The 27,470-nt window shown below is 40.7% G+C and overlaps 1 protein-coding gene across 2 annotated transcripts in view; it reads right to left on the reverse strand.

Annotated features, from left to right (window-relative positions):
* Positions 1-27,470, reverse strand: part of CLYBL (citramalyl-CoA lyase) — a 576,496-nt gene that overhangs the window by 307,995 nt on the left and 241,031 nt on the right. The window contains exon 1 of one of the 2 annotated variants that reach the window (XM_088456629.1): positions 3,234-3,373. The exons of the other annotated variant lie outside the window; for it this stretch is intronic. Within the exon in view, the coding sequence (XP_088312755.1) occupies positions 3,234-3,277 (44 nt within the window). The 5' untranslated portion in view covers positions 3,278-3,373. Of the gene's footprint in view, positions 1-3,233; positions 3,374-27,470 lie in introns of those variants that run through there. 2 annotated transcript variants of the gene reach the window in all.

The raw sequence follows: 27,470 nt of genomic DNA on the forward strand, positions 1-27,470 counted from the left end.
GGGAAAAACTGGATCTCAGCGCTATCTGATCCCTGTTACATGTGGAAATAACTATATGAATTGAATTTAATGTTAATTGTCAATCCTCAGCCTGTACATCATACTTTAACAGACCCTCCAATGACCCATTCCATTAGGTGCAATATGCTCTGCTCCTGGGCTTCCTCCTTAATTTATTATTGCAGTCACCTGTGTTGAAACACCCTTCTCATCAATAACCTAGTTCAACACAGGTGACTGCAATCATATATTAGGTGGGAAATCCAGGAACAGAGCATTTTGTACCTGATGGAAGGGGTCATGTTGGAGGGTATGCATTAATTCTTCAGTCCGTGGAGTCTTTTATTATAATGTTATAGCTGCAGCACTACTGAGTCTCTCTCTCTTTGCACTGGGAATCACTGCTGTAAGTGGGTGCAGTGTGCAGGAGGCAGAGGGCTCTGCTTTAGATAGGCACACATGCCTACCCTCCCGATTCGGCCGGAGGCCTTCCGAAACTCGGGTGCCACTCCCGGCCCCAGCGAGCCGACTGTATAAACCTCGGCAGGGGGGGGGGTGTTACTCAATTTGCACTGAATCGCATCATAGTAGCCCTGCCCCTTGCTTCACAATGCCATTAATCTCGGCATTGTGAAGAGGGGGCGGGGCCACAATGTCGCGGTCGAGCTGTCACGCCCTATGCAGCAGTTTGCTCTGGGCCACGCCCCCTTTTCACTGCGACATGCCCCAGTGTGGTTGCCCGACAGCTTCCTCCCGGAAGGAGGGAGCCAAATGTCGGCAACCCTGTAGATAGGTGCTGCAGGGTGAGAGTAGTGCACTCTCTGGCTGGGAGGAGTCGCCTCAGCAGTGCAGGTCTGGTCACTAAGTGGACACCTCAGGACTCTCCTTCACACGGTTGCCAGCTCTCCTTTCAGGCACTGCAGGTCCCTGTGCTCAGTAGACTGGGACTGGTTCAGGGGCTGGTCTGCGGAGTGATTAATACTTCCTCCTCTGTGGGCCGGCTCACTAACAGTGCCGCCTGTGATACAGCCGCTGGACCTGACAGGAGCCTTCGATCAGCGCCGCTGTCCTGCTCTCAGACTCTCCCTGACCAACTGCTGCTCGCTTCTAACTGTCACATGTCTGACCACCTGACACTGCTCATGTGACCTGCTCCTGACCTCTTCAGCAGCTGCAGAGGCCTGTGTAATGGCATCCACATGTGCTGTAGCGCGACGCACAGTGTCAGATGTAATACCTTGCATAGTTGGGTATTACAGTTGTTGTTTTTTCTTCTTTCTCAACTCTTCCCCTCTGTGCTATCACTTTGTCTGCTCTATTATTTTATTTAACAACATTTATATAGTGCATACATATTCTGCAGTGTTTTACACATATTTTAGCGATTCACATCAGTTTCTGCCCCAGTGGAGCTTACAATCTATATTCCCTACCACATGTACACACACATATACACTAGGGATCATTTTTATTGTCAGAAGCCAATTAACCTACAGTACCTGTATGTTTTTGTAGTGTGGGAGGGAACCCATGCAAACCAGGGAGAAAATACAAACTCCACACAGATGTAATGCAAACTACTACATTTTACGTCTCTTATCTGACCCCTAGTTCCTTCTCTCTCTCCTGTGACTCCTCCTCTCTGTCCTGCTGCCTTGTCACCTCTCCTTTCCATCTCCTGGGTCCCCCTATCTCTGCACTGCCACCTCTCTCCTCTCCTCTGCCCTGGCACCTTGTTCCCTTTCCTCTCTGTCTCCTGGGACCCCTCCTTTCTGCCCTGGCACCTTGTTCCTTTTCCTGTCTCTCCTAGGGCCCCCTCCTCTCTGCCCTGGCACCTTGTCTTCTCTATACTCTCTCTATCCTGGGACCCCTCTTCATTACCCTAGCACCTTCTCCTTTCTCTCTTCTGGGACCCTCTTCTCTGACATTTTCTGTCCCCAGTGGCCACTGAAAGATGTGTGAAGTAGCGGGACCTCTCTCCATCTGTCCCTAGCAGCCACTGAGAGCTGTAACGGTGGGTTAGGCCTCCCCTCAGCTGTAATGTGAAACTGCTAGATAGACATTAAGGAGATTATAGACATTGTATGTAGGATATATTTTCTAAGCAAAAGTATTTTCTTTAAGGAGCGGTGGTAGTCCAGGATCTATCTGCATATGACGGTGAATGTATGAGACAATTGGGTGATGTAGACACATATGAAATGTTGACTAGGGACCCCTCTGAAAAATGTAAAGAATTAGACACATTGTTAAAATCAGTTGTAAAAGATAAAATTATATCTGTAGAGTTACAAAAGGCATTAACGGTAGATGTACCTATTGTTCCTTTGTATAATACGGTCCCTAAAATACACAAGCGGTTCAGTGACCCTCCTGGACGACCTATTATCTCAGCTAGGAGGTCACTGTACCAACCTATATCGACTTACCTGGGCGTATTATTAAATCCTGTTATTCAACAAACAACATCATCTCTTAAGGATACAACAATATTGCTGAATAGGCTAAAAGATCTACAAAACTTACCATCTAATACACTTTAGTGCAGTGCAGAAGTAACTAGCCTCTATACCTGTATCCCACATGAGATGGGCATTAGTGCGGTGAGGGAATTAATAACGAACAATCCCTAATACAAAGGTCTATTGATTTTTTTCAAAAATTACTTCAACTAACTCTTACAAGAAATTACTGCTTACATGATGGTAAATTTTACCTACAAAAGACAGGCTGTGCAATTGAGTCCATTGTGGCCCCCTCGTATGCGAATGCATTTATGCATGCAGTGGGGAGCAAACTATTTTATTCAAATGGTAATCGTCTGGCACCTATAAAATTATGGTTGGGTATGATATCCTGGCGGCTAAATACCGACGCTGGAGGCCTCAACTGTTGAAAATCTCGACTACGGGTGGTAAGTACCCTAACCCTCCCCCTCTCCCCCGCTAACCCTCCCTTGGTGGTGCCTAACCCTAACCTCCTTGGGGGGTGCCTAACCCTAAATTTCCCCTCTTGGTGGTGCCTAACCTTAACTGTCCCTTCTCACACCCTAAACCTAACGCTCCCAGGGTGGTACCTAACCCTAACCTCCCTGGGGGTGCCTAACCTTAACCACCCCTCCGTGCAGCCTAACACTAATTCTACCGGGGGGGGGTCTAACCCTAGTCTCCCTCCCCCTGGGGGTGCCTAAACCCCATCCCCGGGCTAACACTAAAGGTAAGCAGGGTACTTACCTTCGGAATGTCGGCGATCGGGATGCCGACGCCAGTATCTTCATCCTCTTCGTGATGCCAGCGTCGGGATCTTCGTCCTGTTCGGGATTCCAGTGTCGGGATACCGGTGGCCGGCATCCTGACTACATCCCATAAAATTATACCTAAGGTATATAGATGATTTACTTATTTTTTGGAAATATACAGAAAGTAATTTGAAATCACTACTGGACTCCCATAAATTTATCAGATAGCATGGTAAAACTGACTTATAATATCAGTATCACAAATGTACAATTTGTGGATGCAAATATTGCATTTGAATGACAGTACAATAGTAACATCACTATATACTGAAAGTACTGATAGGAATACTATTTTAAGACATGAGCGCTATCATCCATCACCATTAAGGTCAAGTCTGCAGTATTCACAGTTCCTGAGAGTTAAAAGAATTACCTCTGATCCCACACAAGTAGAGTAAGCATTACAAGATATGTTAGAAAAATTTGTATGTAGAGGCTATAACAGAACTAATCTACAAAAAGTTAAAAATAAAGTACTCAATATACCGCTTGAACAAATGTTAATGCCACAAAATAGATCTACAACCAATAAGAAAGTAACACCATGAATTAACAGATTTCACTATAAGCAACATAACTACCGAGAAGGCAAAACAAATGGGCCTATAGTAAATGGGGATAAGAATTACCAGCATCGTATGATTCTAAATTATTACCAAGCTATACCAGAGGTTAAAAACCTCAGGATTGTGGTAAAATTGGATATAACTAATCTTAATAAAAAATAAGCAACTAATTTTCTCAGCCATAGACCATGTTGTTATAAATGTCTAGGACGCATAACCTGTAGATCATTGCTCACAGCAAGGTAGGCAGGGAAGGCAGAGCCTGCCCTGTCAGACTCCTGAGATTAGATAGACATAAAAATGATAACAATAATACAAAGAAGGTATTCATAACTTTGAACATCTTCTTTGTTTATTGTAATCATTTTTATAGTTAACACTCACCAACTTTGTAGAGCTCCTGAGACAAGAGATGAGGTAGCAACAGCTCTGCCTTGCTTCTGTATAGTCAAACAATGCTGCAGAGCTGAGGGCGGGGCCACACCACGGGCAGTAAGATGCACAGAAAGAGTGCTAATAGAGTCATGTCTCTGAGTATGGGGGCGTGTCTTGAACACTGATTGACATCTTGGATGCGTCATGTGACCAGGAAGCGCACTGGCGTGTTTAGAGATCGTAGCTCAGTCAGCAGCAGCAAGAGAAGACAAAGTGATTCAGGTAGGAGAATCAATGGACACTGACGCTTAGTGTAGTAAGGGGAGAGTTACAGTGAGTAGAGGGTGAGACAGACTCCTAGCACTCAGACCCATCTCAATGTGTGTCTCCCTAGCCATTGACCTCACCGCACGCCACTGGCTCACAGGGGACTCCTTTAACCACCTGCAAAAAAGATACAATATACTATATCCAATTACCTGCAGCACTAAATGTTATTTATATGCTGTTCTGCCCATGTGGCTTATGTTGTGTGGGCAAAACGGAAAGGCAATTTAAGGAGCGTATGGTACTCCAACGCTCCTCTATATAGCAGGCATTAGAAACAAGGTATAGTGAACAGGATACAATCGGGAAGCCGGCTGCCGGATTCCCGACAGCCGGCTTCCTGACTGCTTTATCCGGGCGTGGGATAAATGACCGGCATCTATATCTAGACGCCTGTCATTTCCCCGACGCCGGGAGACCGGCGCCAGACGTCCCGAACGAAGGGATGCCGGGACGCCGCGAGCGGGGGTGGGTTCATTCAGAGTCGGTCGTTGCGTCGTTAAGATGGGATTGTTAGCAGCTGGACAAGCGAGGGGAGGATGCGGCCGTAAGACTAAAAATACGCCCCCTTCTCGTTCGCATTACACGTCATCTCCGGGCATATAAGGATTAATCGAGACCATCGGAGCTGCTCGTAGACCTTAAAGTTGACCATACCCTCTCTTAAGTACTACGTTCAAGTCAGTGTAAAAACCTCCCATGTCACATGTGCCATGACACTACTTAGTTAATTATGCACTCCCATAAAACGCCGTTTGCATAGTCAGACACGCCTGCGTTCGGATCTCCACTCCCCCGTTCACAAGCACCTTCCCCTGTTACCACCCACAAACGCCTCATCCTCTCACTCAAACTAACGACCTGGCCAAGTTGAAGGAGAGAGCAATTTCTGATCGTAATAGCTAGTTTGCGCACGCGCATTGCGAATTTTACGCATGTGCAGTTTAGCGAACATCAGTGGCGTACGACCGTGCAGCCGCAACGACCGACTCTGAATGAGGTCCTGAATACCATAGCCAGAAAAAGTCTGAACGAAACCCTAGCTCTTCAATGCTTTTTATGAATGCTATGCTATGCATATTTACTTCTGGTTGCTAATAAGCTATTATTCGTACAGTGTACTTATGATATATTTTATATAAATAAAAACAACACTGTTTTCTTCTACCATAGGTGTACATGTATTATAATGCTGCTATGAATTTACTTAACACAGGGGTTAACTGTGTGTTATTATAGATTGCATTAAAGTATGCAGGTCAGCGATGATATAATAGATAGTACTTAACTATAATAATATCTATGCTCTGACAAATGTTTAAAAAATGTTTTTAAACATGTGTTATCTTGTATCTACTAAAATATTAGTTATTGGATATAAATGATGTGTACCTGGTGGTGTAGCGGGTTGCTAAGCAACCATAAACAATGCATGCAGCTCATACTGAGAAGTCGTCATGGGTAAGTGACAGCCGGCCCCGGTGGCACACTTTCCGCGGCAGCAGCAGGCGGCATCCTCTAGGTTGGTGGAGTTTGGTATCACATTAAGGAAATTGGTGTAGGTATTTATGTATGGTTATGTTCACTTGTTTGTACACTGCACTGTTCCCTTATGACAGGGGTGCTCCCCGAAACGTTGGAATGAAATAAAGATAACCTTCTTGACTATTATTGAAAAACTCCAGAGTGTTGCCTTTTTCTATAGAATATATATAAATATATAATGAGTGCACTGGTTAGGGCACTGCTGCATCCAGCCAAGTGACAAGATGAAAAACCTCAAATAAACTGGTGAGACAAGTGAGGATGAGCACATTTATTATTTGTACAAAGCACATATACTTGATGTTACATCCAATAACAGACTCTCTGTAGTAGCCTGGGACATCCTGCTTCGTCCTCTGTCCCACCATTCTGCAAAGACTGTTGCTCCACCTGGTGGGCTCATTGGATGAGACAACAGAGCCACCCTAATACATTTCAGGAGGCAAATTGCAATTCTATAAATGAGAAATTTACTCAGCATGCAAACCACTGAAATTAAATGAAAACTATTGGATTATCCTCTGCAGTGAAAGGGAACAATTACGTGCAATAGCAAAAACTGCATCTACATGCTAGGATATGTTTACATACTTCCAATCATGACCCATTCCAAAATACTCTGTTCCTGGACTTGCCTCTGAATTTATGATTGCCATTACCGTTGTAGAAACACCTTTCTTCTCAATTAACTAGTTCAACACACGTGATGGCAATCATAAATTAAGAGGGAAGTCCAGGAACAGAGCATTATGCGATATTGGAATGCAGTTTGTAGGGAAGACCTCTCAGATACCTAAAAATAGGGAAGCCATTCAAACAAGAAATAATTTAAAAAGCCTATGGTAAGCATTCAATGTCCAAACAATTTAGAAATATTACATAAACGTTTTACTGCATCCCAGGAAATTTTTTTAGTGGAATTGCTTTGTGTAAAAGATATTAAAGAAACAGTTACATAAGCAGAAATTAAATGTATGCACAGTTTAGAAGCCCTGCATTCTAGGCCAGAATCAGTGCTACCCTTACAAGAACCTATGGCTATGGCATCAATGTTAATGGCCACCTAAAACAGTGACTGGGGGATATAATATCATTCATTAAATGTTCTCTATGTCCTTTTTGCTCCAGACAGACTACCTGCCACTTATAGGGGCGAAGCAACACCATCACTCTACCAGGGTTAAGGGAGCAGGAGATGTCATATTTACCTCCCACCTGCTAATTTAGGAGGGGGTATTGTCTCTAATAGGTAAGCAGGGGGTGTTGCCTAGTCTGTTCGGCCCCTTGGCTTATTTGAATGTAGAAATATTTTCTGGTATAATAGTTTATTGGTTGGAAGAAGTAGTTCCACGATTTCCCTTATGATTGAGCACATCAATGATTTTTCAGAGTAGCAACTAGACATTTTAGCAGCATGGGCGAGAGTGAGAACAGTTGTTCCACACCCCACCCTGAATATATACTTTTATTGATTTTGTGCCACAACATACCCTATATAAATTTTTGTATTTATTTTGTTGTATTTTTAAGTCACCGTCCCACACATGGGCCACAGTAAAAGGGGGAGGGGAAGTTGTCATGTCTCCCTCTCACATTACAGGGAGAGACTGGGGGCAGTCCAGCAGCTCAGGAAGCACTGGGCATGCCCCCAGCAGGAGGGAAAATGAAGGCGTGCACATGCAGTGTCCCCGTCCCCCTCTCCATAGTGTTGGGAGGTATGATATATACTGAAAAATAATGTAAATTTCAGGTTGTAAAAAGGAAACAATAGGTTAAGAACTTACAGCTGTTCTGCAGCATTGAAAAGGGGCTTGTCTAGGCCATGAAGCACTGGCAGTGTAATATTGAAGAGTTGATGAATCAAAATGTGAAATATTCGGTTAATCGCGCAGGGTTTTTGTACACCACTGAGTAAACGAAAGGGTATTACCTCAGTGGCTGGGGTGTATTTACTAAGTGGTGGCGTGTTAAAGTTGGCACTTCCTGGTGTGTAGAAGGCCAAAATGTAAAAGGGCAATGCACTTAAAAGCAAAACACCCCATGTTTTACTTTTAAACTAATTTATACATTTCAGAGGTAGACATGCCGGGAAGCAGCGGCAGCTTTTACATGAAGCAACTTAGTTAATAAAGCCCTGTGACATCAACTGTCAAATATGAAAGAGTCAACATGATGGTCTGGGGGTCAAAATTTTAGCTGGTGCCCCTTAAATTACAGGCAATCCCACGTATCAATATAATATATTAATAATACTTACAAATAATGGAAAATAGTAGTGTTGTATCTAAAGAACATTTATCCATAGTTTCCTAATTTATGGTTACCACAAAAACAATCTTAAGAGAATATACTGTATATTTAGAACACAGATGTGCTCTACCCACAGCCCATGGGCTGCATGAGATTTACAATATCATGTTTTGTGGCCAGAGGAAATAGAACAGATATAGGGGGGAGCCTGAAAAGAAACTCTACCTGACTGTATATGGCCTGCCCCACTTAGCACTGGGTCTCACTGTAAATTAAGGTGTGGGGTTTTGTGACAGAAGGTCAGATGGTCTGGCAAAGGGAATGGATAACTCAGTCAGATGATCACTGTACTACTGTGGAGCTTAGTCTCGGTGATGAGACGTGGTCAAAGTCACATCTTGTGAGTTTTTCTGTTGCAACCTCGGAGCAATCTCATTATCACCACAGGACAGGTATGTAGATTAATTAAAAATGGACGGGCATGGGACGAGTGGAGGAGACAGTGCTTCAGGTTATAACTGATGGTAGATATGTGCTACAGATGAAGTGGAAGAAATATGTGAGTTATTGTTTAATTGCAGCAGCTTCTCTTTTCCTGTCCATTAGCGTTGCAGTGCGAAGATAGTTCTTAAGATAGGATTAGGAGCATCAAGTTCAAATAGAAGCTCCAACTTGCCTCAGAGTGACTCGAGGCTCTCCATCCTCATTAACATGTAGCAAAGTCTGCTGTTTGGAGGAGTTTCTTTCAGTGTTTTTTTTTTATTCCACCGTAAACCAAGTAACAGCCCAGTGTGCACACATCGATGATGAGAAGCAGGCGGCAAGATGGAGAACGAACCTTTGAGGCAGGCAGTGCACCAGGGTACTCCAATCAAGGCTCAGCGATGGACAGAAGGAAGGACCTGCCTTGTGCAGCATCTGACCAGCCCGTCCCTGGGTGTAGTGGAGTAGCAAGGGTGGTTCCAGTGGAGCATGTGCTCCACGCTCCAAAATGGACAGAGGGCGCCATCCAGGGTTCCGGAATTCATGGGGCGGTGCACAGTGTGACGAGTGCCTGTTATTTTTATCTTGGTTTGTTTGCTCTACATCTTAAATAAGTTATGAATCTGAGATCCATTTCTACATTTCAAGCAGCCCAGATTGCCTCCCCTCTGGCCCTCCCTCCTCTGTGATAATCTGCTGTCGTCTTCCCTTACCTGTCAGATTGATTACGTTCACTTCTCACCTCTTTAATTCCCTCTCCTCTCTACCCTGTGATTGGCTCTTTGCCCCTATTCACTCCTTTTCACTCTGAAGCATTCTATTCCCCCAATGGGACCTCAATGCCCAGCATGATACTGCCACTGTTTGCTGTTTTCAGTATTCCACTACAGGCTGGCCATACCCCACTGACACAGTTCAGTACAGGGGGGAAGGCGCTATGACATGCACTTTCTCCAGGCGCCGTGTTACCATGCTACTCCTCTGCCTGGGTGCACCGCTGTGGTGGTGATGGACAATGTAGTTCAGCCAGTTCTGGCAGACTACTGCATAGCATGAATAGGGTCAGGTTTGCATCATGTGTCAGGCTCTACAAAATAAATTACAGTAGCATCATTAATGGGTTTTAAACATGACATTCAATGACTTGTGAGCAGAGTTCTGATGGCAGGAGACAAAGATGGGAGAGAAAGAGAGACACAAATGTGGGGGAGAGACAGAGGAGAGAGATATGCAAGAGGAAGGAGAGACAGATAGATGAGAAGGCAGAGAGAGACAAGCGGAAGAGAGAGACAGAGAGGGGGAGAAAAATGGGGAAAAGAGAGAAGGGCTATACAGATAAGAAAGTAGGGGAAGAGAGAGAAAAAAGATAACCCCTGCATGAAGTGCTGGACACAAAAGCTAGCGACTTGGTGATTGGCGCGTCCAAAATACTATATATTATTGCAGTGACCTAGACTTAACCTCCAAATTGTCCAGCCAATAGGGTTAATGCAGTCCTGATCGAGACGGATAGACATTACTTGAATTGTGACTGTCCCGCTAAATTTGGGACAGTTTGATGTATGCTGTGACTAAACGGTGGTGGGTGCCCAAGTACCACAGCATAATTCATGACTATAATTGTAGCAGTGTGCCTATCTGCAGGCAGTGATGAAATACATAACTATTTTGGTCTTGACCATCTTTGGATGTATCACAGAAATCCCCAGTCATGGATTAGACCTGTAAGTGTAATAAATAAGCCACATTACAGCAGTGTTTACAATGTCACTGGAGATAAGAACCAATTAGTCTGGCAATTTTCTCTGTCTACTTTGAAAAAGAGACTTCTATAAATTCTAGGGCTTATTTCATTTTCAGAATAGTCTTATCTTTCCCAGATGTGTTTCAGTCTCTCTCCCGGCAGGATGAAAGCCTGACCTCTTTTCCAGCATCTCACTCTCTCTGAATCATGCTTGCTTTACAAACTTTGTCAGACTCCTTTAATGCATTTGAAAGTTTCTATCTCACCCAATTTTTTTCTCCTTCAAGCTTTATATATAAGGGTCTTTAAACGTTTTGTGATAAGTTATATCCTGGGGCAATGTAAAGGTTAAGCTGAACAAGTCCAGGAACTTCACATCATAACTAAATGGATCAATGCACAGATTCCAAAGCAAAGGGACTTTTTATTGTTCACAATGATGGCCTCGGGTAGAAGGCAGGTGCCTTCTTTGGACACTTACAGTATAAACTGAATCGTATTAAAGAAGCTCTTGGAGTCTGATTGTTTTAGCACAAATCATACACCGAAACATAATATTGGTAATAACTCTTTATTTATATAGTGACTTTCTCACAATAAGACTCAAAGCTCTTTCAATATTTGTAGAAGGGAGGCAGGCATCTATGGCGTGCTCAGATGCTTTTCTAAGGAATCATTCAGTCCATGACCCATGGGGATTTACAACCTATATTCCATACTTGCCTACTTTTGAAAAATAGGTGATTTGTAACCCCCGTTAAGTGCCGGCATCGGGGCTAATTGGATAGCCCCGTTGGCGGTAATTAGCCATGGCTAATCGGATACCACCCTAAGAAGCATATTTTAAGAAAACAGTCACATGGAGCAGTTAAGTCACAATGTCAGTGGTGCGCCAAACGGGCTCTCTGGCACAACTGAAGATAGTTGTATGTGAACACATATGTATATTTATATAGGAATATGCAGAGCCTGTATATAGCGCTTAGTGGTTTGTCTCACAGTATTCTATTCTTTGTGTCAGCAGTCATGTGTGTGTGTGGACTTCCTAACACTCGAGCTAGTGAGCGGTCTACTAGTCATGACAGCAATGCCAGTAACTCTTTATTTCATGGCAGAAGCCAGATCCGCCCTAGTCTTCCTATAAATTGCACTAAATATTGCCTGTGTTTTAATATTAAGCTTTCTATACTTCTTAAAAGATAAATGAAGATAAAGTATTACTAATTAAACTATTGTTTTTGCATTGCTCTAGTTTATTGTAATCAATTTGAAGTGTGAAGATTTGATTTAGATTTTTTTTTTTTACCCCTTGATTGTTTTTGATTGCATTTAGTAATTAAATAACTGCGAATGCAAGACAGAGACAGAACAAAGACATTTCATTGATGTGTTATGCTTTGATGAATATCATGCATCTCTTTACAGCACTATGTCCTATTGTAGGAAATCCACAGTCTTTCCTGAGACCATTTTGTTATAATACAATTAGCCCCGATGCCGCCACTTAACGGGGTTACAAATCACCGATAAGTAAACTTTTTGTTGCCGATCACTGCCACAAAAGTACATAGCATCAGTGAAAAGGCACGGACCTGTGTGTTTTCGGGCGACAAACGGTAATTTTCCACAAAAAAAAAAAAGGCTATAATTGGATAACCCGATAATGGCCATCGTGCTTTTATCTCATGCAGCAAATTACCACGGGTAATAGGATACCCCCTTTAATCTGCTACCTTATACCAGGTACTTGGTACTTCATTAGCGAATTAAGAAGCAAAATCGAGGAAAATTCTGGCCATATTTTTAAAGCGGCAATCATTGAAAAGGCAAAACCAGCCTGCCTTTTCAATAATTGCTGCTTTAAAAATACGACCAAGCTCTTTGGAATCTTCTCCCTGCCTGCATCTCGCTGGCTATTACATAAACTCCTACATGTGCAAACAGCCACCTCATGTTATTCAAAGTTAATTCAAATCCCTTGATTCAATTTTAAATTTAGTTAAAAAAAAAATGTTTGACAAAAGGATTTCATCTGTGGACTGTGCCTCTTCTGGACGGCATAAAATAAAGTGGATTTTCTCATTCTGCCATGACACCTTATATAGAAGGCAGGACATTGTCTATTGGACACCATTACCATTTTTGCTATCCATATGTGTTTCAATGTTACTGTTTGACTGTACTTGCAAACAGCAATGAGACTGTCAATGGGTGTATGTCAGTGGTTCTCAAATTCGGTCCTCAGGACCCCACACAGTTCATATTTTCTAGGTCACCCAGCAGAATGGATTGGCAAACATGTTTGTGAAATGATTGTGACAATCTGGTTTGCATTTGGTCTGTTAATGTGCATATGCAGTGTGGCTGATATTATACCTTTTGGATTGAGCTTACATGTAGGCTGTTTAATATTGGTCTGTGAGCCTCAATTGAATATGTACATAGTGACAGGGCAATCATGTGTGTGAGCCGCAGCTTGTTTGTGTAGGGACCCTGGTAAAATAATCATGGGTATGGCCCACCTGTTATGAAGTATGGATGGCTTTACTGAGGAAATTCCAAATGTTCACTCTGTTAAAGCTCCATTTGGTTGTGATTAGTCTCTAATTAGCTGTCAGAATCAGACAGTATACATCACCAGTAGAGTAAAATACAAACCTTGGAGTGAGAGAAAGTGGAGAGATAAAATATCAACCAATCAGCTTTTAACTGTCATTTTACAGGCTGGGTTTGAAATATTGCAGTTAGGAGCTGATTATTTGGTGCTTTATCTCTTTCCAAGCTTTGATACATCACCCCAAAGGTCTGATTTCATCAGTAAAACCCACAGATTCAAGTTAACGTTCCATGACAAATAAGTCATTTCTTGTAATTTCTTATTTCTTTCCTAAACATGGAGACCTGGAGCTACTCTTTTTAAGTATTATTGATCAATTCTATTTCCTTTTAAGATGTTGTTCCCTGGTGCTGTGAAATTCAGGAACTGCCATCTGTCACATCTACAACCCTAACAGCATTCATTGAATCAAACTGTTTATCCCCAGTTTTCATCTTATTACTTTTTTGCTACATATAGCTACTGTGTATGAGACATCCAAATTTCCCTTTTCTTTTAAATATTAATTTTTACTTTCTTAAATATGTACAATAATTTCGAAGATTTGCACAAATTGAACATGGTTTCAAAATGTGCACAATTATTTAACAGGTTTTTGCCCATGGAATGTAAAAACAAAGCTACCCAGGTGCATGTGAAATGTATCTTCAGTATATGAGGACCTACATTTTAATGTTACTTCTCTACAATTCCATGGGTTCAGTTATTCCATTTCTTACGGATACTGTACTATACCTTTCAAATATTAAAGCAAATGTAATTTGGAAATTGAAGACACTGCAATTGGAAACCTGGAAATTGAAGACACTGCAAATGTGATAAGTATAGCCAGAAATAAAGTTGACTAATAGCCAACTTCTCAGCCTTGCAAAAACATGCTTCCCTGTAAACCCATTAAAATACCCACTAGTATGCTTATAGTAAACCACTGAAACATGATAAATTTGGAGTCAAACAGAGTACACGGTAAGGGACATATTACTTGTCAGCATTTGCACATGATATCTTGCTAAGCTGAGGTTGAGTCCAAATGCTACAAAATAAATCAATGTCCTGATGTACTAAAACATGCTGTTTAATGGCACTCAGAAGCACAGCTAAAATATATAGTTGGAAAACTATACAGTTCTTCAAACAGACATATAAATTGCAATGTATAAATCAGCAATTGAATATTTAATTGGTAATTCTGCCAAATTGTAGTATCAAATGTCTAGCACTGCAGTACACACAGATTTATATCCTGGCAATTATAAGGCTTTAGAAACACAATTGTTCTGCTGTCTCTGAAACTGTTACAGTACTATGTGGCAACTGAGAACATACTGTATACTTTAAAATTAAAAATAATTTGATCAGAATGATCAATATACGATATTAATGTCAAACACTGTAGACGAAAAGCAAGAAACATATATTGCATAATTCTTAAGAGACATAACAGAGTATTTTCACTTTGAATGGAACCAAAACTTAGGGGGCCTATTTACCATCCATAGTAATGCCCCCCTCCCCCATTACTGTCAATGGTAATGGGATGGGAGCCCTCTCCAGTGAAAAAGTTGCAGAAATGTAGCTTAGAGTCTACAATCCATGGTATTAGCTCCATAATTATAAACTTTATGGACTTTGGTAAATTGGTCAATGCTACAGCTAAGGGGACTACTTATGCATTCGAAAATAAAGGGTTCTCGGGGTGGTACCCTGATGTTAAATGGCCCTGATATTATATAATGTGGTAATCTTCCAAAAATTGCAGTTTTTTGATGATGGACCATAAACAATAAATAAATAAATAGGCCCCTTAGTGATTTTCAGAAACCTCAAATTGAAACTAAATATAATATGCATATACAATTTTATGTCCAAATTATTTACATTTGTGACTTTTAGCTGTAAATTGAAAGGAAATATACCATATTGATAAATTAAACAAGGTTACTTTATAGATATAGAAATATCTGGTAATGTTATGTATAATGCAAGGAGGGATACTTTATTTTAAGGTTTCTAATGAGATCAAGTATCTGTTGATTGCACACATGACCTCTAAAAGGGCTGTACTTCCAAGGCATGACTATAGAGTGGACAGGGTCAGTACAGTGTGTTCCATTAAGAGAGTTTGCATTTCACCATTTGATAAAATGTGCTTTGTAACTGAATTTGTTTTCTATATTTGTATTCATGGTACATATTTAAATACAGTATATTGAAAAGTTCTATGAGTTGGGAAGATGTACTAAATGTTTAGAAACTATACTTCCACTCCTCAAGTATACATACATAAAAAAACAAAACTCATATGCTCTTCAGGTATAGTAAAAAGCAAAACTACCATTAAAAATAACAGAAGAGAATACAATTATATTAGTAAGATTAAAAAAACACAACTTGTGCCTAGTATAACAGTATTTATAATTGTATTTCTTTCATCATCGCATACTTGATTTGCAACCATATTGTTGGGGAAGAGGGGAAATCGATCATCTACTGGTATCCCTGAGCACCCATGCGATGTGTGCTGCCAGCACTGTACATTACAGTAGCTAGTGCTGTTTCTGCTTAATGAAGGAATTACACTGTACATTAGTAAGGGACATTGTTGTTTTTCCTACAACATAAATTGCATGTCAAGAAATATGAACAGAAAAGGGAGGTGTCGCCATCATAAAGATCTCTTCTTCAAATAAACAATAAACATAAAACACAAATTTACAGCAATTTGCCGTCACTAGGACATGACATGTGGACAGCGCACTGCAAATATACATGAAATAACATGCTAATGTTTACAAGGAGCTGACCAGGGCTATACAAAGGTTTACTTCTGAAGAAAACAACCTATATTTAAGATTACATTTCAAAATAAGTTGACAAATTATTACAGTGTGCTTTTAACTAGAGATGTTTTATTCGGTTCTTATCGCCAAATTAGCGCAAGTTCGGGTTAGTTCAGATTTATCTTATTGGCTATCCAAAACATGCGACAGCCGGATAGCTAATTTGATGTCGTTTATGAGAACCGAACATATCCGAGTAAATCCGAACCGCACATTCCTTCTTTTAAGTTTTATCCCATTTTATAAAGTAAAGAAGTAAATAATTATAATATAAATCTATGTGACTGCTATGCTTGTTAAATGTACAACTTGTGATATCACCGTTCATTATTTTTGGTTTGTGTCAATATGACTAGGATTGCATTGTACAATAAATACAACAAAATGGTAAATAAACGCACTTTTTGTAATGAGCGTAAGACAAGGTCAGGGAATGAAACAAAGAAAAGCACAGCTAGAAAACAGCATCTGAAATTACAAAACACCAGGATTTGCACAATAATGGCATCTAATTAAGAAAAGAAGATAAAAGTTGTTTGTTATAAACACCAGCAGGTCTTGTGCAAACACTGACACCTCACAACAGAGCCTAAATGAAGCGTGTGCCTAATAAAAATCTACCTTCTAATGCATTGATCTGGTTGAGCTGCAGCTTGTGCATTTTATCACACATGCTAATAACCACAGTTATGGTTTTAATTGTATTTATTTGTTCTCTGAGTTTGTGTCTCAAACAATTAACACTACTAAATGGTCAAACTAGCTTGGATCATATATGTCTAATTGCAGTCAAGAGCAGTTACCATCTGAATGTACATTTCAATTTCCTTCTCCGGATAATGTTTGTTAATTGTATTTCTTTATATAGCAAGTGAAAAAAGGCAGCTTGTTCAAAAAGGAGACCAAGTGTTCTCTTTTTTCCCTTTGTTCAGACAAGAAGCTAAACTCACTTCAAGAGCACTTAATCCCATCATCCGCGGTTACAATTGCCTTACAGCATCAATCAAAAAGAATCTGAAGTAAGATGATGCAGCTATATTGTGTAATTAAAAGCAATTCAGGTAGTTATTGCTTGGGGCACTTTGCAGGTCCAAGTACTTAAAATGGCACTGCAGGGATCCTAAACACTGTAGTGTTTTAAAGTTGGTCAGCAACAATATCGCGCAGAGAAAGGGGAGGAATATGCATAAAACATCCTCTCACAGTGGGCATTGTGTAGTTAAGAAAAAAGGAGACTCAGCTGATGGATTCATGACAAAAACCTACAACACCCTTATTGCTGAGCAAAGGAGAATAGAAGAAAACAAACTGATGTTGGACGCATCGCTACGAGGACAGATGTTTAGAAGACAACTATTTTGTTACTTCTGTTCCACCATAATTATAGGTCACAAACATGTTCTGCGAATACAATAAAAAGATTACTGACAATATTTAAAATCAAGAATTACACTTCACTGCAAACCTTTGAAGGACTATTTTGATTTGTGATGAAGACATGACAGGGGATTGTTGTCATCTTTTATTTATATAGCCCCACAAAGAGTACACATGACAAATAACACAGCGTAAGTATAAAACACAAGTACGTACATATCATGAACACAAAACCTTACTAGTAAAACTTCAGAAAGGGAGGGACGAGTACATGACCAGGGCTAAGCGGTATTCTTGCTTTCATGTGGGTGATTGGATAATTATGTAAATGTTATATCCATAATCACCTACTTAAAAAGGAACATTTCTATTTTTGTCATTGGACACATTTCATCTAAAGTTTTGACCAGTCAGATTAAACAACTGTAAATGGTTTAGCCAATATGGATCTCTTAAAAAAAAAAAAAAAAAAATCTATTATATGTATGTGGACTGGAGCTCAGACCAGAAAGATATACTCTGGGCTGAGGTCAAACTGGGCCACCACCCTCAACGTTTAGTAAGCCAGAAAAACAGAAGTGTTATAATTTAGCTTCAGACCTGAAGTTTTTCCCCTCATGGTGAGAGAACATCTCCTGTGGGTACAGTTTGCCCACCTCAGAATCAGGCCAGTCAGAGAACTTTTCCCCCTGAAGAGGATTTGTGTTGTGTAATGTGTCAACTCAGATACATTTAAGGGATGGTGCTTTACTAGCATGTTTAAACTTATAATTAGAGATGAGCAGGTCCAGTTCTCTGAGAACCGGACCCACCCGTGATCCGAGTCCGACTCGAGTTTTCCCTCAGTTTATCGTCCACGTATTTGTGACTCTGCTAGTGGTCTGTCCGCACTCGGCAGGGGTGCTTTGTTGTCCATAAAAAAGGGGTGCTGTCTGTGTTGTTCATAAAGGGGCTGCTGCCTTATTCAGGAGTGCTCTTCCCCAGTGTCCAAAATATAAAAGTGCTTTTTTTGTGTATGCATGTCTGCATTAGCAACTTAGCTGTGCTATTATTGTTTGGTGACACTGCCGGCCAGATCGCCGTTTATTGTCCACATATTGTGACACTATAAGTCGTAGAGCGTGTGTTATTCTTATTCATAAAAAATATTGTGACACTAAGTGGTAGCGCAATGTTTTACTCATAAAAAATCTTGTGACACTGTATTTGGTAGCGCAGTGTAATATACACTTCTTTCCTCAATCGTGAATAAATGATTAGTCTACATGCCAACTACAAGACCACAACAAAGTGCTAAATAACATGCATTATATATAAAACATAATTACATCACTGTAAGTGGCAGCGCAGTGTGCTATTCTTTTCTTATTAAAAAAATTTTTGTGACACTGTAAGTGCTAGCACAGTCTAATATTCAACTTTTCACTTCTTTCCTCAATCGTGAATAAATTATTAGTCTACACGCCGACTACAAGACCACAACAAAGTGCTAAATTAAGGTGCCACACATATACCGATCTGCCCACGATCAGCCGATGTGTACGATTTCCCTTGAAACTCTCCCCGGCAGCTCAGCACACGATCTCCACACGATTTGCACACAATTTGGTGTCCAATCTGCAAACGATCTCTCCTACAGTCAGACTTTTTACAGTGCATCAGGTCCTAGATTGTCAGATCTGCCCTACTGCATGACAGATCTGAAGATGCGATGTGCGACCAGCGGGGACGCGCATCGCATCGTGAGTGGGGACTCATGATTTCCTCACGATTTGGCCATATTTTACACGATCTGTCTTTTCAATGCATCGGAATCGGCCAGATCGTGTAAAATATCGCTATGTGTGTGGGCACCTTAACATGCATTATATATAAAACATAATGACATCACTGTGGTAACGCAGTGTGTCATTCTTTTCTTATTCCAAAAAAAAATCTTCTGACACTAAGTGGTAGTGAAGGTGTTATTCTTCTTAATTAATAATCTTGTGACACTAAGTGGTTGCGCAGTGTGTTATTCTTATTCATAAATAATCTTGTGACACTAAGTGGTAGCGCAGTGTGTTATTCTTTTCTTATTCATAAAAAATCTTGATACTAAGTGGTATCACACTGTGTTATTCTTATTCATAAATAATCTTGTGATACTGTAGGTCATTGATACCGCAGTGTAATATTTTAAATTGGTACAAATTGACGTGTGTGCTGTACCCCACTTCACTCGTGTTTGTTGATATGGAGAACGATCAGTTGAGAGGAGAGCACATACTAGTGCTGGAGCTGCCGCCAGTGCCACCAGTCATGATGATACTAATTAATCTACATCATCTACTAAAGCCGAAGCCCAAGGGCATACAGGGCTTAAGTCAGGGCATCTAAAATCAATAATCAATCTTTTACAGTGGTAAAGAAAAAAACATCAAAGGGAAAGTTAGCTGCAGAAAGACATAAAATTGTCAATATGCCTTTCACCACAAGAAGTGGCAAGGAAAGGCTAAGACCTTGGTCTTTATTTGTGACTGGTGGTTCTGCCTCTTATGATGATGTAAGCACAAGTGAACATGCTGACATAGGAATCGAGGATGCTTCTGTGGAAGTGCACCAGGATGAGCAGGATATTTGTGTAGCTGATGCTAATAAGGATGCGTTTGATGAGGATGTTATTTGTGTAAATCAAGCACCAGTGGAAAAAACAGTTATTGCCCATGATAAGGAAAAGCTCATTGCCATGCCTGGCCACAAGCCAAAAAAATCCACTTCTTGTGTGTGGAATTATTTATACCCAAATCCGGACAACAATTGTCAGTCATCTGTACTCTTTGTAAAGTCAGATTAAGTAGAGGTAGGAACCTGAACCATCTAGGAATCTCCTCCCTGTTACATCATCTGCAGCGCTTTCATCCAAAAAGTTTTTGTGTTTTGTGTTGACTCATCTACATCACCAGTGGGTCTTTTGGGAAAGTTTAGTTTTTTTCTTGGCAGATGCACTTGCTGGAGAAACTGAAGGAGAAGACATCGCTGCATCACGTGCCACTTGAGCTGACAATTTGCTTACCAACAACTCTCTGCATCTCTTCAGATCTGTGAACACTTATGACTTAAGCCTTATATCTTAAATCTTGTGTTTGCTCTGTTCAGCTTGTCCACATATCTGTGGTAAAGTAGACAGTGGGTACAACGGCATTTTGGAGGCCACTCATTAAGTTTTTTTAATGTCCCTGTACAGGTTGGGAATTGCTTTCCTAGTGAAGTGGAATCTTGATGGGATTTGGTAGCAGGCACACAGGACCTCAATTAACTGTTTAAAACCCACTGAATTATTGGTGGATATTGGATGCACATCTAATACCAGCATAGATGTTATGGCGTCAGTGATCAACTATGCAACTGGGTGACTGCTGTCATACTTGCTCACCCTTGCAAAGGATTGTTTAACAGTCAATTGTTTTTTAAAGTACTACTAGTAATCTTCCTGGTCCCCTTCTGGGATGAAAATCCACTCCCAGCAGCAGTAGCAGCAGGCATAGCGCTCAAGGATTCTTCTGGGGCAAGGACTGATGTGAATGTGTAAAATATTTTTTGTAAATGCCTCCCCTCTTCCCTCATAAATTTGCTTCGGAATCAAATCTTCCTTTCCCTGCCTTCAACTACATACATACTCCAACTCCTTCAGGCCTCTTGAATAATAAAAACATTTGTTTCCTGATGTGCCATGTTGGAAGTTGAACTGCCACTGCTGCTGCAATCTTTGACATGCGGTTGCTGAATGCCAAAAATGTCCAGAAATGTTTATGGCCACAGACAGCATCTCCTGCATGACCCTTTAATTTTGAAAAAAATATTCTCAACCACCAAGTTGATTTTGTGGCCAAAACATGGGACATATTGTTCACTCATGCTCTCCCCTTCTCCTTCATAAATTTGCTTCTGAATCAAAAAATTAAATAAAATTTACTACCAATCAACCCTTCCTGTCCCAGCCTTCAACTACATACATACTCCAACTCCCTCAGGCCTCTTGATTAATTAAAACATATGTTTCCTTATGTGCCACGTTCAAAGTTGAACTGCAACGTGTATGAGCCGCCCACTGCTGCTGCTTAGCTAAGTAAGCCAGCTAGCTTGGTGCAAATTTTGGGCATAAACCAGATGAAAACAATATTACGAGCTCTGAGGTGGTCAAAATTGACTGGACACGAGTTGACATTAATGTTATTGAGGTTAATCATACTATAGGAACAAAAAAAAATAAAAAAAATTATGTGATTTTAGCTGTTTCTATCAATTTTAAAAAAAAATACAGATCCAAAACCAAAACACGCAAGGGGTTGTTTTGGCAAAACCAAATCCAGATCCAAAACACAAGGACATACAGATCCAACACCAAAACACAGGGGTCGGAGAACATCCCTACGTATAATGCTGTCCCCTTTAAAAAAAACAGTTAGCAGCAGTACAACTGTGCCACTATTCGGGAGACGGCATTTCAGGGCCCCATAGAGATTGTTGACACCATGACTGTCGGACCATCTAATTTTTTTATTTAAGGTGGAAATTACTTATTAAAAAATTTACCTCTCTCATATTAACTTTACAAACTGGAAGTCAACAAAGTAATTCCACTATAACATTCTATGGTTGAAAGTTCCAAAAAATCTTGTTTATTCTGGGATGTACAAAAGCATAATGCTGCAATTTAGGGGGTACAGTTTAAGTTCTCCAATTTTAGAACATAGCATATTATACTACTTCTGGTCATCAAAGAGAACAGCCATTATTGCCAAATTCATATATCCAATGCAGACAAATTACTTTATGAAGTGTTGGACCTGCCCATTATTTTGTTAGGGAGGAGCTGACTGGAAGATAGAACACAGAAAAGAGGAGTAGAAAAGGATGCACTGTCCTAAGAAGAAGGGGTGCTGGGTTGTTGGTAGGGAATTCTTTCATCTCCATGTAGTACTACAGGCTGAAAAAGGGTAAATTATCTGAACTGACCCCATGCCCTGGTTCTCATGAGGCTTCAGTTAGCACTTGCTATTAGATAACTGCATGTGATGATTAGATAAGTCCCTTATAAATTACGAGGTGGTGCAAAATCAAGCAGGAGACTCTCAATGCATTGTTAATAATGACACTAACAGTACTGATTGAGACTAATGTGTAGTTAAGAAACTTTGATCAAGATAGGTACTACAAATGAAGAATTGGTACAAGAGATGATAGAGCTAATTGATGAGACATTTGAAAGTTCTCCAAGACAGCTTCAACTGACTGATTTGTATAACTAATATAAAATGAAAAGATTGGGATTGACATGTAATCAAAAATGTAATTTATAAGGGTCAAATGTGTCAAAATACTAGCAACTGCAAAATGTGTTTGGGTGTGCTCTGCTCTGACCAATCAGCGCTGCCCCATTCAGTGCTATGGAGAGTGCCTGAGCATGACATCACAATAGCTGTGCAGAGTCCTGTAAGAAACAAGTAGCATCATGTCATCGTTTTTTTTTGCCAATACCCTGGATGCCTATATGGACTAAGAAATCAGACCTTGTGCTAACTGGACTAGGGCTGGTGGAATTTTGGTGGTGGGTCTCCCACACTGTGGGTCTCTCCTATGTGTTCCATTAGCCCTGGTTGGTCCAGCCTATGAAAAAAAATGTTTTTCCCAAGAAGAAGACTTTAGAGAAGCATTATGCTGATTATGCTTGAAAAAAGACAATACACATTTTTTCCTTTAAATTATTTCAGTTTTTCCATGGAATGCTAGCAATATGTTTTGCTTCATAACTCTCCACACATAGCCAGAAGGTTGCTGACAAACTTGCAAACTATTACATTCGGACAGTTTAGATAATCTCACAACCTAATAATTTTTTCCCATTGTCTGAACAGACATCAAACAAGACTTGTCCACAACATCGAATAATATTTGTACATCGACAATCAATATGCTCTATTTCTTGGACTGGTTGTTGTGATATTTTGCACATTCCAATATACCTTGTGCAAATGTTTGACTGCTCTTCTATCACTTACAGAACAAAGAAAAATCAATTATAAACCACTTACCCCCTGTCGAAATCATAAAAGAACTTTGGGACAAATAGATGTTTGACCTGTTCCCCTTTTGCACAAAGCCTAAAGCCCCTCCCATAAATGAATCCTGTTTGATCAGTATGTATTATACTAGGCAAAGTCACTTTTAGTCTATCTGCAAAATCTTGTAATCTATATTTAGAAGCGATATAGAAGCGATATGGGTCTATAAGAACCTGGATTACTCATATCTCTTCCAGGTTTTGAAATAAATTTAATAGTGGCCGAGTTAAAATAAAAGGGCATACGATTATTATCTAGTATATGATTTTAAACAGCAGTGTTAATGTAGGGACAATTCTTGGGGAGAGAAGTTTATAAAAATGTCGGTAAGGCCGTCAGGGCTTGGTGCTTTTCCTAATTTCAATTTAGAAATTGCAGTCCAGACCTCCAACTCTGTGATTGGTGTTATTAGCTCAGTGTCCACCTGGTGTGGAAATAACGGTATGGGAAGATTTTCCCAGAATGAAGGATTTCTTGAGGAAGAGCCTGTCGGAAGGGAATAAAGACTGGTGTAATATTCTTTCATAACATCTGTAATTTGGGCACTAGTTGAAGTATAGGTACCATCTGGTAATTTTAAAGGATGTATCACCATGATAGGGTATTGGCTCTTAAGTAGATTGGTAAGGAGTTTGCCAGTCTTGTTACCAAATTTAAAAAATATAAAATACTTCTTAAAAGGAGTACGAAGACTCCAGTTTAGAAAATAGTGCATCATAATAATGGGTCTTAACATTTAGATACTTATTTCTTGTAGTAGGGTTAGGAGTTGATTGATATTTTTGGTAAGCATCTGTTAGCGATTGCTGAACTGTCAAGTATTCAGCAGACACTAACGTCTTATTGGCAGCAACATAAGAAATGATTGCTCCCCGAACTAGCGTTTTGGACGTTTGCCAGATTAATAATGGATCATCTACTGATAAGATAGATTATTTTTTCTATATTCCTCCCATGCAGCTTCAACTTTGTTTGCGAAATTGGAGCGAATGTGATAAACTAGGGGGATATCACCGAATTTTGTAAGGGCCTGTGGGCCTGATTCAGAGACGGATGCTCTGAAAGAGCGCTCGCTCTGAATCAGGGTGTTTTTTTTTTCTTTTTTTGTGCGGCCCCCTGGCCGCTCGCTTAGCTGTGGGTGACCATCGGGGCTTGCGACGAGACCCTTGTGGAAGGGTCTCGTGGCCGCAAGCCCCAGAGAGCTTCCGGCTCTGATACAGCCGGAAGCTGTCCCACTGACATCACTGGTGATGTCAGTGGGGCCGCCCACAAACGGCAGGCTTTCACTTGGGAAAGCCTCCATTTGTGACGCCACCCCCCGCCATGCTTACAAAACGGGTGAGCTGTCGACCAACATCGACAGCTGCCCCTTTTGTAGTGAGCCACCAAGCAAGAGAATTTCTCTCTCGCTCCGGGGCTTGCGCACACGCAGTGCGGCCGCTGCGCGTGCGCAGAGCCCACCATCGACCCGCTTGCAAGCACTCAAGCGCTTGCAAGCGGGTCTGAATCAGGCCTTGTGTCTATATCTGTGTGAATAGTAAGCCACAATAATGCATGATCTGACATGCAAATAAATTTCAACCTCTGAAACCTTGGGAAACAGGGTAGCTGATGCAAACAAGTAATCTATTCTGGATAGCGAGCCATGAGCAGCAGACAAACATGTACATTTTTTATCTACTGGATGGTGCATCCTCCATAAAGTTAACATTTGAAGTCTTCTCAAAAGTATAGGAATACCAAATTTAGGTGGTTTCTCTCTACCTTAATTTGGAAATTGTTTATCTAATTGAGAAGAGGTTATCATATTAAAATCACCAAAAACAATTAAAAGGTAATTTAGTATACTGTTGTAAAGTCGACAATAACTTCTGTAAAAACATTTTAGAATAAATATTAGGCACATATACATTGCATATTAAAAGGTGTTGGAGAGCTATATTGACCTCACAAAGTACATATCTGACTTCGGGATCAACTACTGTCAACATCAATTCTATAGCTACAGGGCCAGATTTAGGGGGGGGACGACAGGGACGGTCGTCCCTGGGCCCCCACACACAGAGGGGCCTCCACACAGGGTCAGTGTAACCCTGCCGAGAACAGGTGTCCAATGACACCTGTTCTCGGATTGAGGCTCACTGCCGCGCTCAGGTGTTACTGTATACAGCGGCACAGTCAGTGCTGCTGAATACAGCGCAGAGCGGCTCCCGTGTCCTCTCATCGGCGTCACGTGACACATTACATCCGCGATGCTGATGAGAGGACTAGGAAGCAGCTCTGCCGGGAGGTCCCCTCCGCACGCTGTCACTGAGGTAAGTCAGTAGCGCCGGCGGAGCAATAGGCAGAGTGTGGTTTGGGGGTGGTAGGCTCAGGCTGGCTAGGGGGAGGGAGAAGGGGGGTTCCATGTGGCTTGAAAGGGGGCCCCACAATTTAGTTGCCCTGGGGCCCCCACAAGCCTTAATCCGGCCCTGTATAGATATATTGAGTTTAGCTAAAACAACTACACCTCTTTTTTTCTAAGTAAAGGGTGCGGAAGCCAAAACCTTCTACTGCAGCATATTAAGTTTCAGTATTTCTTGGGGTATTAAGTGAGTCTCTTGTAAAAAAGCTATATCTAACTTTAGCTTATTAAGATAAAACTGGACTTTTTTATGCTTCTGAGGGGAATTTATTCCCCCTACATTCCAGGAACCAATCTTTAAGTTAGCCATACTGCTCTTTTAAAAGTATATATGTATATAGAAGGATTCAGTAGCATATCAAATACTGACATTAAATGTCTGTAAAATCACCCACACAATTAGAGCAAATGGAGGATACTAAGGGACAAGGAAGGAGAGGAAAGGTGGGAAACATACTGGTACATAAACATGTAGCACAGAAAAAACGAAGACGTAACAGTGAGTAACAATCTGAAAAAACGAATTGAGAAAAATCAGCCTACTCACTGACCATCTCCATAAACCAATAAAAATAAAGATAAAAATATCGTGTCAACATCTTTGTTTAGTAAAGACGTCCGTGGTATATCTGTGGAAGCACTAAGTACTTCTTCAAAATAAATGGATACATACTCCAAAACTCTACCAACCCAAGAAAATACACAGAAAAAAAAATATAAACAGAATATTATCTAATAGATAAATAACAATCCAAAGGGATCAGTTGAATCTCCGCAAATAAAATACTATTGCAAAAATAGTGGTATCACAATTTACATTATTATGTCATAAATCAATACCTGTAATATCCAAAATGTTATATGTTAGCAAAGCAACAAACATTTCAGAATAGAGAAAAACAAACAGAGAAAAGCTCAAGTGGCATCAGGAGTAGGACGACTTCCCGCCTCAGCATCTTCTTCCTCCAGGTATGCCGTTGCATCTTTCACCGAAAGAAAATCAACAAATGAGGAGCCATTATATATGCATAAATGAGCAGGATAGAGCAATGCAAATTTTCTCCCTCGTTGAATTAACTGTGTGCAAACAGGGAAAAATATTTTCCTTGCCTTCGTCAGCTCTGCAGAATAATCTTGGAATAAATACAACTTATTAACACCCCAAGTAAGATTTCGGTGTCTACTGGAGGCAATCCAAAAAGCTTCCTTATGTAAATAGTTCAAGCATTTGAACAGAACTATGCGAGGTCTGGTATCTGCCTGCATGCGCTGGGATCCGACTCTATGCGCACGTTTAATTACTAGATCTTTGCAGGCATCTTGGATTTGAAGTAATGACGGTAAGGTGTTGCGGATACAATCAAGTAACCCAGGACCTTTCACTGACTCAGGGAGACCGACAATCCTGAGATTGTTCCTTCTTGACCTTTTCTCAAGGTTATCTAGTTTATTCCAGATCTGATGTTATGATTTAAGTTGGCTGGCATTAGATTTTTTTCAGCAGGGCAACATCAGCAAATAGCTAACCCACTCTATGCTC

The sequence above is a fragment of the Taudactylus pleione genome, unplaced genomic scaffold (assembly GCF_031769625.1).
Source record: "Taudactylus pleione unplaced genomic scaffold, aTauple2 ptg000041l, whole genome shotgun sequence".
In the NCBI taxonomy this organism is placed as follows: Eukaryota; Metazoa; Chordata; class Amphibia; order Anura; family Myobatrachidae; genus Taudactylus; species Taudactylus pleione.